At 44.8% G+C, this 13,290-nt stretch overlaps 1 protein-coding gene across 1 annotated transcript in view; it reads right to left on the reverse strand.

Annotated features, from left to right (window-relative positions):
* LOC101160109 (disintegrin and metalloproteinase domain-containing protein 33-like) overlaps positions 1-13,290 on the reverse strand; it is a 102,934-nt gene that overhangs the window by 20,839 nt on the left and 68,805 nt on the right. Inside the window, exons 10-14 of the mRNA XM_023965861.1 lie at positions 11,999-12,083; positions 6,918-7,060; positions 5,566-5,743; positions 3,063-3,152; positions 41-236 (exon numbers count right to left, since the gene is read on the reverse strand). Coding sequence (XP_023821629.1) covers positions 41-236; positions 3,063-3,152; positions 5,566-5,743; positions 6,918-7,060; positions 11,999-12,083 — 692 coding nt within the window. The remainder of the gene's footprint in view (positions 1-40; positions 237-3,062; positions 3,153-5,565; positions 5,744-6,917; positions 7,061-11,998; positions 12,084-13,290) is intronic.

Here is a 13,290-nt window from a genome sequence, read left to right on the forward strand (position 1 = left end):
ATTGTGCGTTCTGTCCTCCACGCTAACGGCGTTTCCATACCATAGCCCCACAGCTGCAGGCACTGCTGTTGGTGAGTCAGGCACATGCCATTGTAGCAGTAGGCGTGTCCATACTGGCAGGCAGAACCGTCCAGCAGGTAGACGTTGGCAGGACAGTAGGGGGAGGCTCCAGTGCAGTATTCTGGCAGGTCACATGTCCCAGCTGGCCCCCTGCACATAGTTCCCGCCTCCTTCAACTGGAACAGACAATGATGTGAGGCAGGGGAGGTTACCCTCATGAAAGATGGTCAGAAAAGGTTAACATCCACACTGAGGTTGATCACTGCGACTGCACAAACGGTGACAGACACTTTCTGACAGCTGCTCGCCGTTCATCCTACAGGAGAAATTCTAATAAAGGGCTGCAAAAGGTCCTGAAGCTCATTCCTGACACACGACCATATTTAAATGTTTGCCCGCATAGAAATCAGAGTGCTGTGAGTGTCATGAACATGTATGTAGGGGTGCATGCTTAACTCAAAGGAAGCTGAACAGGATGAATGTGACGTACAAATACAACCTATGTTTCATATACATCCTTCTACTTCCTGAGTACGTCCTTTCAGAGAAAAACAAATGCTTCCCCTTTGCTTCACAGAAAGTGTCTCTGCTCCTATTCAGTCAAGAAAAAAAATGTCTAAAAGAAACGTGATGTTTATCTGTAATTCATCAGTGATTCATGCATCAATGATGTCATCTGAACGTGATCTGTGCGCCGTATACGTGATCTAAAAGTTACACATCAGTGGTTCATGCATGAAAAGTCTGTTAGACAAACGTGGAACGCTCCTGGAAAAACACACATTTCTGGATGGATCTCACAAAAATCATGCAGAATTGTATAAGATTTAGACAATAATGGCATATAATACGTGAAGTACTCATAAACTGTGTATGAATGACGTAGATCAAGCATGGAAGCCGACATTACAGATGTTTAGTATGGTAGACTTTGTTTAGTGTAAACCAGCTCTAAAAGAGAACATAGCTGTGCGTTGCCATGGTGACTCCATCACGTTACTTCAGGGTAAGTTAGTTTTAAATAACTAATGTTTTAATCAACTTTCCCAGTGTCATGGGCATTATAAGATTCAATGTGTGTTTTGACAAGATTAAAAACACCTTTAGGTTTTTTCATCTTTTCTACAAGCTAAAACAGATGAAGACATTTCCACAAGTAAATCTTCACATCCATCTTTTAATGAGTGGATGTTGAATAGAATGGAGAGCTTTAATCATTAGCTGTGACTGAGAACACGACCCGTCTGTCCAAAGACTATAAATCTGCTTGTTATTTTCAGGAGAGACCTCTGTCTGAGTGGCTGTTTTACTGGAAGCACTTAAAGAATCAAACGCTTGACGGCGTTTCCAATAAGACCTTCGGATCCAGACATCAGCAGCTGACTCGGTCGTCTCCTGACCAGGAGGCAGTTCGATTCTGGAACTTTAAACTTGCATCCATGGAGGTGTCAAACAGCTTTAAGCAGTTGATCAAACTAGAAAAACGCAATTACAACATTTATTTAAGAGCTTGAAACGTTCAGAGCCCAATGATCTGCAGCTGAACACCCAAACAGACGTGGGACAAACGCCGCATTCCAAGATTCTGGAACCCCTCAAGACCTGGAGTCCACATGCATGGACATCACTGTTTAAGGACTATTACCGGTTTTGATTCTGCTTAACTGGCGTCGCTGTCAAAGAAAAAAAAATAAAAAAACCTTTGACCTTAAGAGGTTAAATAGAGAGAAGAAGGGAAACCTCTTCATTTACATATATTGTGTTAGTGTAATTCAATTCAAATGTATTTATTTAGACCAATATTTACAACAATAGTCGTCTCAATGTCATAGCAGTAATAATGTTCTAATAATGAAATCATAAAGTCATAGGATTCAGTCGGTAATGGCTAAACTAAACTAAACTAAACTAAACTAAACTAAACTAAACTAAACTAAACTAAACTAAACTAAACTAAACTAAACTAAACTAACATCTCTGCCCTTAGACCCTCCTCCTCCATAAGGAAAAACTCCTAAAAAACAGATTCTGGAAAAAAAGAAGAACTGAAGGAGGGGTCCTCCCCCAGGACGGACAGCCATGTACCAGAACTCTCAGAGAGGATTCGCTGATCTACATGTTTGAAGTCCAGCAGTGGAGTTTTCTTCTTTGTGTTTTGGTGGGAAAACAAAAAGTGGTAGACTTGGTGGTGTCAGCTGGTAGTTTATGATGACTTTCCAGCTTTCTGATGTGGTATGAGGGACACCTGTGTGTGTGGGAGGGGGGTGGTTACACACAGAGGGGAGGAGTCCCTGACACGTGGGCGTGGCCTGCGAGGCGGCGGCAGGAGGAGAGCTTGGAACCAGAGGCGTGCCGCTTGGACACGGCAAAACGCCAGCCACAGCCATGGCTCACCAGAAAAACACTCACTTGGAGGAAGAGGGAACCGGCATACCCCCCAGGAGGATTACCTCGTATTGGAGACGCAGGGGGGATAGCGGGCTACACTCCTCCCATGGCTAAGTGTGCCAGCTATACTCCAGGATTATCTTAGCAGCCTGCAGCTCAGTCGCCACTGGATGTTTTTTGGGTTTTATAGAGACAGACTTTTCTCCTTTTTGCATGACTGTGTGTACTCATAGATCATAGATCTCTTTGTTTTTATTGCATGCAGACCAGTGGGAGGGACTTTTGTCTGGAACAGACTGGGACTATAAGCATCACATGGACAACCATCATCCCTTCACCTTTCTTGTCTACATTCCTGATGCGTTGGACTCAAATGTGTTGTTTTGTCATCATTGGTTTTTTGTTTCTTGTATTCTATTAAAACATTTCAATAACAAAGGCTTCTGCTGTCTCAGGAGAGCCGGGTAAACCCCCCCCCTGTTCCTACAGTTTAGTAGTTTTGGGGCCTCACCCCTCTGACAGGGTCAAAAGGCTAACACCATCTGTCAACTCTAAACACTGAGTTGTAGTTTTACCTGCACAGGTATGATGGTTTGTGCATGCATTTGTCTTACTTTGCAGTTCTGGCAGCACACGCCGTGGGCACACTGGGCCCCCTCCCTCAGGGTGCAGTTGTTGGCATTGCAGCAGTTGTTGGTACATTCCTGTAGCCACACAAACAAGCACACACAAGTTCTAAAACTTTGGTCAAATAGCCGGACAGACCTCTCCTCTTTAGCGAGAATAGCGAAAATAATATCATTATTAAGTAACGTAAAATTGACTGACTTGGTGGGTTAAATATGGCAGATAAGGTTTATATCATGTGGGACACCAAAAAAAGCGAATTCTCCGGTACAGATAGCAGAACCGCTGAGGTCAGATCTTAACGATACTGCAGTGTTAAAGAATGTTGACCAGGGGCTCGTTCAGTACCGGGGCTCGGTACCCATCCCTAGACCAGAGTCTGTTTATGATGTATTCAGACTGAACATTTGTTCTGGATTATCACAGGAAACAAACTCTGGTTCACTTTAAATGGAACAATGTGTCCCGTCTGAACACAGCCTTAGTTTTCTCACACACCTCATCTGCAAACCCAGAAAGAGTCTGCTGTTCTTCAGGTGGATCCTTTCAGATCCGCATACAGATTCATGCAGGTGTCAATCACACCCCTGATGGTAGCATTTACAGAGAAACTGAAGACTCATGAACAAGTCAGAACTCTAACAGATGAAAGGGAAAAACACATCTGAGCCATCATTACTGCTGTCGCTTCATTCAGAGGCATCCCATCCTGTTGCCATGGAGCCCTGAGGAGAGACGGCGGTGATGCACAAACACTAGGTTGAGAACGATTCCAGCAAGAAAAAGAAAGGCCAATTAAAACAGCAAGCAGGCCAGAAACAGATCATGGGTGAAAGCCTCATTTGGTTTTCAGAGGGACACAGTGAGATAATGAAACAAAGGTTTTCAGACACGCTTCAGTTTGGAGCCAGACCTACGCTCTGCTACTAAAATGTTAGTAAAAAAGGGTTTGTTTGGAATAGAGTCACCTTTATGTGAACAAACTGCTTTTAGTTGAAAAGGTTAAGATCCACGGCCAGGCGGGTCGTCTCATTGGCCGTTCTGAGGTCTCCATCTGCTGCTGTCAAACAACAGTTTCCTCTAGTTTCACGTCTGCAAGCGCTTCAAAGTTTTTCTCTCCTTTATGCTATTATGATGATTTTGGATGAGCAGGGAGATCGGAATGAACTACTCGGTCGGGACAAACCACACCTCCAGGAGCCGGGGGGGGCTGAATTATCAGAAATTAACGCACAAGGTGGAAGCCTGAACCGTCTGACGTGAAGCGGAGGACGGCTGCTTCCGCTAAGCGCCTTAATTCTGCTAATGTTCACTTTGAAGGCCATTAACCCCCTTATAACACAGTCACAAAAGAAATTAATATTCAACCAGTTTTTGGTCCTTTATTCTTGTTGTTTTTTCCATTTGGATCAACTATTAGTTACGTGGTGCGGTGCGTTGTCATGGTAACGTGACACCGTGCCCCTTAGCTGGCTCAGCTGCCACAGACATCGAGTGCAGCGACAAAGGAAAGTGATATCTATGCCGATGATCACGATGTGTTGAATAAAGCATCAGTTCTCCTCTAACCGCTTGTTTTTGTCCAGATGATGAAGTTTGTTTTAAAGAAGCGGCGCAGTGATAAAAAACATTTAAGCTAGGTGACTGGAACTACTTTTTTAGGCGTCCATCACCACTTTGGATTATCACTTTTTAATGCACACCCAGCAGCCAATCAGAATCGAGAATTCACCTGGACCTTGTTATAAATGATAATATTTTGCACACTAAAGAACATCTTTTACGAAATATTAGCTATTCTCCCAAACTCTTCTCTTACCTGGAAGTAAGAGGACTTACTTCCTACTTACTCCGCCTTTATCCCCTTGAGGGTGCCGCCCATTTCATGGCGCCAACCTAGACACAACTTCAGCAGAGCGTCTGAACTTTTGCAAAGATTGGATGTGCATTTGTTCATATAATAGGAACGCGTTTAGCCGATCACCGCTAGCTCCATGAAGAAAGTGGGTGTTAGCCTGGGGACGGAGCTGACAGCATAGACTCATCCTGAAAGGGGCGTTTCCTCACTTTGTGATGTCACAATGTGAGGATCCCCTTGTTTTTGTGGTTTGGGAGGGGCTGGTGCTCAGAGAGCGGTTTTTTAGAGGAACAATCAGAGATGAATGAATGGATCAAAATACCACTTTGGGTTGATTTTTGAGTGGAATGAAGATTATAAAGTATAAGTCCTTGATACATTTGGGTCTTCTTCATGTTCTGTGAACATCTGACGTGGTTTTTGCATTTCTCTGTTCAACATCGACATGCAGTGAGGGAGGCTGCTGCAGCCTTAAACCGCTTCCATTCAGTCACCTTCCTCACTGCAGAATGAAGGACTCCCTTTGCTTTACAATGAAGTGATGAACACATGGATCCCGTGTGAACACAAACGTGAAAGTCGTGCCGTTTACTAAACCGCATGTAAAGAAAATACAGGTGGGATGTGCAGACCTCAGGTTCCCCACAGTCACACTCTTCTCCATCCTCCACAAAGCCGTTGCCACACTTCTTGCCCCCCACCAGGTCCTTCATGTTGGGCATGTTGTAAAGGCACATGCCCCCCCCCTTCTGGAAGTAGCTGTCCAGATCCCGTTTGCTGCAGCGGCTGAAGACGCGTGGAAACGGGTGCCTGCGTGCAAACATGTCACATGTTACAAGCATGTCTGAGACACACAGATAGACAAAGTCCTTCACAGAGGAAATGAGGCCTCATGTCCACCAAGACAGTCATCTGAAAACAAACTGCAAACCTTTTTAGGCTTAGAAATGTCTTTCACTTCATTTTAAGGATGTCCTACAGAAAAAGGCTTTTAATAGTTTGGTTAAAAAAAGGAAGTTAATGAAAAAGCCTTAAATGGGAATTTAAATGTATTTTCTTTTTTTTTTACAATCTTTTTCCTCATATTTCCTTCTGTCCAGTGTAAAATAAACAATGATTATTATTTTTAGGAAGGATTGCATCATTTATTCTGTTTGTCGGATGAGACACGCTTGACTGTGAAAAGCTTTGAAGGATTAAAGGACCACAAACAAAAGATTTTCACCAAAAATCATTGATCTGTCACTAAATGTGCTTCAATAACCTATAAAGAAATTCAAAATAAAGAAACAGAAAATCCTGCAGCTGAAACGGAGGAAAAAAGCAAAAAGATCACTTATGTCTGCTGGGTACGGTGGCCCTGAAGGTCAAATCACATTAAAAACAAAAGGACATTTTAGTAATTAAAACTACATTTCTTTAACCACAACGTAAAAAAAACATGTAGGAAGACAAACCAAATTTCCAGAAATGAAAAATGAAATGTTCAGAAACTAAACCAAACAAGAAACGGGTAAAGGAGGGTTTCATGGGACGTTGCTGATTGGACGATGAGTTTGAGTTCTGAAGAAGAGGCAAAGCAGAAGGTTTTTACCTGAGCTGTGGTAAAAAGTCAATCACCAAAATGATCTTCTGTTAAAGGATGTCACCATGCAAAAGAGGTTAAAAGGTGAAGGAAAGTCATCATCCTAGCAGTGACATCCCATAATGCCCACCTTTACTGGCTTTTGCAAAATGTCTCATTTTTATCTGCTTTTAACTTTTTTTTTGGATTTGTGTTTTGAATTTTAAAATGTAATCTTGTTTTACAATTTTTTGTTTTTCTTTTTTAATTGTCGTTTCTTGTCGATCTTTAAGCTGCTGCGATTTGCTGGTGTGGTTTGTCCTTCAGGGCTACCGTAGCCGGGGACCCTGAATATTTTTGGAGCAGATAATGTGAGGAAGCAGCAGATGGGGGGGGGGTGATGCACCCTCCGGGCCTCACCCTGTGGCAGCCGCCATCACACACCCCCCCTGGTTCGCCGTGGCCTCCACGCAGCAGCCGTCGTGGTCGTGGCTCATGCCGAAATTGTGGCCCATCTCATGAGCCATGGTGGCGGCCGCTCCAATGGAGAGGTCAGAGTGGTCCTGAGGGACGAGGGTAAAGAAAAGAATTGAGATGGTTCACCCCCCCAACAGTCTGCTGTGTCTGGCTGCATGTGTGCTGGAGGACGGCTTCATGCTGGGAAAGCAGCCGCTGCACCACAGCCGGTCCGTCTTAGGTTTGAATTCAATCCTTCCATTTGAAGAAAATGGGAATCTCCAGTCAAAGGATGATCAAGCTTGTAAACCATGTGACTACAGATCTCTTCAGTCATTGGCCAGGAACTGCGAGGGCGGGGCAAAGCAACTAGAGACAGAAGTCATTGAGGTCCTGCTCTTTGATGATTCTGAACGTCTGCATCAACGTCTGGTTGAACACTTTCTCCTTTGGTGGAGTCGTGCTGCAGGGCGGTTACCGAGGAGACGACGGCTAAGAAGGAGCTCTGATAAATGTTTATGACGTATAGATGGTTGGAAAACAGTGAGAAGGGATGTGGATCACATATGAGTCTGAATTCATTTCAGTGAGTGTCTGTGTCTCATGATTGTGGTGTCATGTCATTGTTTTAGGAACTACAAGGTAGCTTCAGGATGATGTCACAGCGGCGGAGGGCGCGTGCCGCGTAACGAGACGCAGAAAAGCGTGGAAGAAGCTTTTCAGTGATGTTAAAATAAACGCTCTGACAAATAAACAGCTGGACTCTTCTTCTGTCTGGTAAAACCACAATCGTTGCTGCACATTTGTCTGCGACTCGTCTGTTGCTTCTTTCCTGCTCCGTTTACGTGACAACCGACTACGGTGGCCGTTTAGGTCCAGTTGTTCCGCTCTGAGCGCCAGGCCTACACAGACTGAGGAAACTCAGAGCAAACTGAAGCTCAGTCTGATTGGAAACGAACTGAGACCACCTCCAGAGACGGGTCAGAGAGCGGTTCCTGGTTCTGGACCAGAGTCCATTTGGATGTGTTCAGACTGAACATTTGTTCTGGATTATCACAGGAAACAAACTCTGGTTCACTTTAAATGGACCAAATGTGTCCCGTCTGAACACAGCCTGCTTAAAATGCTGTTGGTCTGATTGAGAAGGTTCAGCTGTGAGCAAACTCTCAATCGGGTTCAGCTTGTAATGTCAGAACAGCTTCTGGGACGGCAGCAGCGCTTCTGCAGACATTCCTCTAGTTAGTGGGACTGAACTGCAGCTGCAGCGGCGGAGAATCCTGTGAAAGCAAAAGCTTCACCGTCCTGCTGTGGACTCTGCAAAGCCCAGCGGGGACCATGCTGCAGGACAAGCGTCCGTCCACAGTCAGGAGTTCATTTATTCATGGGACCAGCCCAGCATTAACCCATACTTGTTGAAGTATTTCAGCCGTGTGAGCAAACAGACATCCTCTCTGCTGTCCGCCAACGTTTCTATTCCCAGTTAAGCGAGCGCCGCCGCGTCATCAGCACTTTATTCAGGGTTTTATCAGCTTTTCCCAAACCATCATGTTCATGAGTCATTCATTTTCCATGTGATCCCTAAAGGTCAGAACACAAATGTAAAGTGTCTTGGACTGAGTTTGCACTGGTTAGCCCAACCCCATTTAGATTCTGCCCCCACCAACATGATGGCCGACAGCCCATTAAAGGCTAAACTCGCTCCAGAGCGATCGACCGCTCAGTACGATGTTGTTCTCATACATAGATGCATGAAGCTCGACAAGCTGCCAGCATCCAGACAGTGGCCCCCCCTGTTCCCCTCCACTGAGGTCAGTTCACAGAAGAAACGTCCAGACAGGCTGGGATTCAAACTCACGGAGAGAAGAAAGGGATCAAATCCATTTTGGGAATTTGTTTGCAGATATGATTCTTAAGATTTGAGTTATGAACTTGACAAGCTTTCACTGCTTTTCATTCTTTTTATAATGTGTTCATGTGAAATTCTTCATGAGGACACAGAGGTGGACTTAATGACATAATGGTATGTCGACATGTCAGCAGTTTTTACTCTGGAAGACGTTTGACTTTTGAGTCTTAGTTCTGCTCTGACTTCATCCTTTTGGCCGAGACGAGGCCAAGATACAACCGTCACTGTTGGATGAGGCGGATTACAGGAGATCTCCTGCCACGTTCAGGAGCTGCAGCTGAAAAGACTGTGTCTCCCCGAGTCACAGCCGAGTCCTGGGAACCGCTCAAAGCATTGGATCTTCAGGTCTTAGGACTCCACGTGGACACATGTAACATCTCAGAGAGATACTGAGGTGCCAGACCATCTAAACATTGAAAAACCAGACGTATATTCTTTAAAATGATTCTACACAGACGAGAGCGTGATATTAATAATTAATTATATTAATATTGGAGTAATAAGCTCGCACCGTCTGCTCCCTGTTCCTTTTTAACCAGCTTGACCAACCCACCAAATATTCTGAAAAGCTCTAAACCGAATTCACATCAAGACCCGTCGGCTGAAATCCTCAACGGACATCTGTGCACATCGAACGCAAGAAACACGTATGAATGACGTAGATCACGGATGACTGACCTTTCATACGTGTAAAGTGAGCAAAATGTACGCAGCAACTGTGTGACACGGCCTCCAGATCTTTACCAACCAGTGCATGGCTGCATGTGCAGGCTAACACCGTCTGCTGGGGATGAGGACGCGTGGATCATCGTGTGATGGACAACTGCAGCAATCAGCAATATTTAAAAGAGTCCTTAAGGAGAGAGTCCATCACTCTGGAAAATGACTACCAACCATTATGTAATCCACCTTCCACAATGAGAAAAGATTGTCCACAAACAAAACACAAATGATGACAGCAGTTAGTATTTCTGAGGGCGGTCATCTAACAAGCTCCTCTATTAGTGACACTTCTTCCACTTTCGGCTTCTCCCATCAGGGGTCGCCACAGCGAACAAGTCGCATGGTAAATTTGGCAATGTTTTACGCCGGATGCCCTTCCTGACGCAACCTTCTCAAACCGGGCTTGGAACCGGCACATAAGTAGAGAAGGGAACAGGGAGCAGCCCGGAGTCGAACCCAGGTTTCACGGACGGAAGGCGCCGCAAACCAGCACGAGCTAAACTGGCTCGTCCTCTATTAGTGACACAATGAATCTAAAAGAAAAACCACTCAGATACGACTCAGGAGCAAAAATGATATGCAGCCTAAGCATTTCATATTCAGCTCCTATATTAGCATTTCCTCTTTATCCAGGTTTGACTCACAGCACAAATAGCAGCACTCACTTTCCAGACACATCCTTCATCTGCAGGACGTCAGCGGGGAACGAGGGGTTTTCAGGCCAGCTGAGAGATGGAATCACTGCAAAGACCCCCAGTCTACCCTGAGACCCCCCCTCAGCGTGGATCAGGCTGTGAGCAGGCAGAACGTTCACCTGACCAGCACCTGAGTCCACAATCCTCAGGTCTATAGCAGGGCTGCCGACCCTGGTCCTCCAGATCTACCAGGTTTTCTTCTGTTTTCTTCCTCTTGTGTAGTTTTAAGGGCGTTTCACAAACAACAGTTTATATTCCCCCCATCAGTCGTGTCTTCTTTCATAATTAAATCAAATCTACACACATCTGTGCTTGTTTTTTATTAATATCCTCTGCAGGTTTTCCAGTTCTCCACATACTTCTTGCTGCTGATCACCTGGATCAGGTGTGTTCGGTCAGTAAGAGTCAGCTGATCAGCAGAAAGCAGAGCAGGGAGAACTGGCAGATCTGGAGGACTTTAGGCACAGTGATACGGTGAGAACTCCTGGTTGTTTAGCAGCACCTTTGGATTTAAAAAGTAGAAGAAGGGACCGATGGCAGCAGCTGCAGCATCATCCCAGCAGCTTTTGGGTTTTTAACCCTCCAGTTCATCCCGGGTTGGAATGTATGAAATGCTAGAAAATGCTAAATAAACAGCAAAGGTAGGAATGTAAAAGATATTAAATACATACCAAAAATTGATCAAGCACTGGGAGAAACGGCAGCATCGGTTACGGATGTAAACATTTTTAGACCAGTACAGAAAAATGTGATCAAGTAACCGCAGCATCGTTTAAAAAACACAAAAATGAACAAGGCTGTGTTGGTAAAAATGAAGTAAATGATCCGTTTCTGGTAAACGTCATCTGTCTTTTTATGGATGTGTGACGTAAACCCAAAGACGTCCAATCACAGGCTTCCTTTTACCAAGTCGGGTCAATTCCAATTGGCTGAAGGTGAACCACAGGGAGGGTTGTGTGTTCAGGAAACATTAAAAACATGTTTTCACAGCGCTGACCAACAACACGGGGAGAAATAAACTTTATTTAAACACAAAGAACAAAACGGTCTAAAAGATCCAAAAAGCAGGTTTGAATGTTTGAAGCTGTTTTGTCCTTTTGTTGAATAGAAAAATCAAAATAAAAAGTTTATCTGTGAAAAGACATTTTTATTTATCATCCTAGATGAATTATAAATATCTAGATTGTATCTCTTTAGGTAAAAGAAAGTAACGTTTCCACCATAAATGTATTCAATCTTTAAAGCATTGGTTGGTGGAGCCTGTATGAAGATGAGGACAGAGTCACGTGACGGAGAGAAATACACCACCCTAGAAAAACACAGATTTACCCGCTAACTGACAGGCTGTTGAGCTTTCTATTAATAACAAACATTAACAAGCCGTTTAAGTTGTTCAATCCTACTTCAGTTTTTTTTGTTCCTTCATTCCCTCACAGCCGCCTCTACAATCGTAACCATGGCACTGGGATGGCTGGGATAGGCTCCAGCAACCCCATGACCCACAAAGGGGATTTTTGGAAATGTTAAGTATGATTAAATAAGTAATACCTATTTAAAAAAAATCCCCAAAAAAGATCAGAATACTGTTGGAGGTTGTTAAATACTTTGATATAAAAGTACAACCAGTGAGGAACTGAAATGACAAAAAGACTGAGGGAGACTGCAAAGTCAACTCAGATCAAAGAGAGTGAGGAAAGGAGGAGGACTGCCCCCCTTCATACCACAGTGATGCCTCCAGAGTTTTCCAGACTGCACATCCCCTCCAGCGGAGCCATCCCAATAGTGGTTCCCTTGAAGATGACGCCCCTGCACAGAGAGAAGGAAAACATTGAGCTTTCATCTCTTCCTGTGTGTCAGGTATCTGCAGTGGATGCTCAGTGACTGCAAATGAGGCCTCAGCTGAACACAACAACAATCTACCAGATGTCAATTGAAGTTAAAAAAATCCTGGGCTGGAGGGGCACTAAAAAGAAAAAATGCAACCTTTTAGGACAAAGTCAGGAAGGCGTAGACGACACAGAGCTGGACGTCTGTGGGAGACACTGAACAGGGTCCCGTCTCTAACGGACAATCGGCGGCAGCCACAGCTCATCTCCATGCAGAGGAGCAGTGACAGGCGGCTGTCCCTGTCCTGCTGTGGGGGGGACACCGAGGGAGTCAATCCTCCTCAGTCCCATGAGGCCGTTCCACTCTGCTAATGACCTCAGAGTGCTATGGCTGACTGTACCATGGGGTCTTCATGAGCCGCCACCCTGAATGTGTTTGTGACTGTCAGGCGCTTTGGGCCTCCTAAGAAGCTAGTGAATCGTATTTAACTATAAACCAATTACCATGAATGCTCCCATTCCAGAAAACAGTGTTTTCCTTGTTGCCATGACAATAGCTGCGTTTACATGGACAAAAGTAATCGGAATGAACGTCGGATCAGAATAAAAATGTGTCATGTAAACGTCACGCCGTTCAGAATATTCAGATCATCCGGATCAACATTTCTGTCTGATGGAGATCGGTGGTTATGGGACCGGTCGCCCGCTCCACCTGAGCGAAACATGTCTCTGATCAGAGCAGCCTGACGTTTGCAGGCGGGGTGGGGGGGTGGGGGGGGGGGGGGGGGATGTTGTTACGGAGGAGGTTTTGGACCGCGGTCCATCCAGCCGCTCAGCGTGAGCGAGCTGCTGGACTCAGGAGAACCGTGGAGAACGGTGTCTTTGGGACGGTGTGTGAGCTGTTGAATGCAGAAATGCTGCTCTGCAGTCCTGAGGAAGTGTGTAAACAATCCCATGAATTCATGTTTCCAAGCGTGTCCAGACAGAATAGAGGCTGCTGTTGTTCCAGCGTATTTACGTTCAGCCTAGAGGCAGATTCCAGCTTTGACTGCATGGATTTTAAGTCCATCCACGGCTAAATGTTGTTGTTAGCACGTATTAGCCTAATCCTAACCCTTTACGGCCCCATTCCACCCAAAAAAAAGCAATGATTAAAAAATGATGAGCAATAATCATCACAAGAATAA

Source organism: Oryzias latipes, chromosome 18 (genome assembly GCF_002234675.1).
Source record: "Oryzias latipes chromosome 18, ASM223467v1".
Taxonomy (NCBI): Eukaryota; Metazoa; Chordata; class Actinopteri; order Beloniformes; family Adrianichthyidae; genus Oryzias; species Oryzias latipes.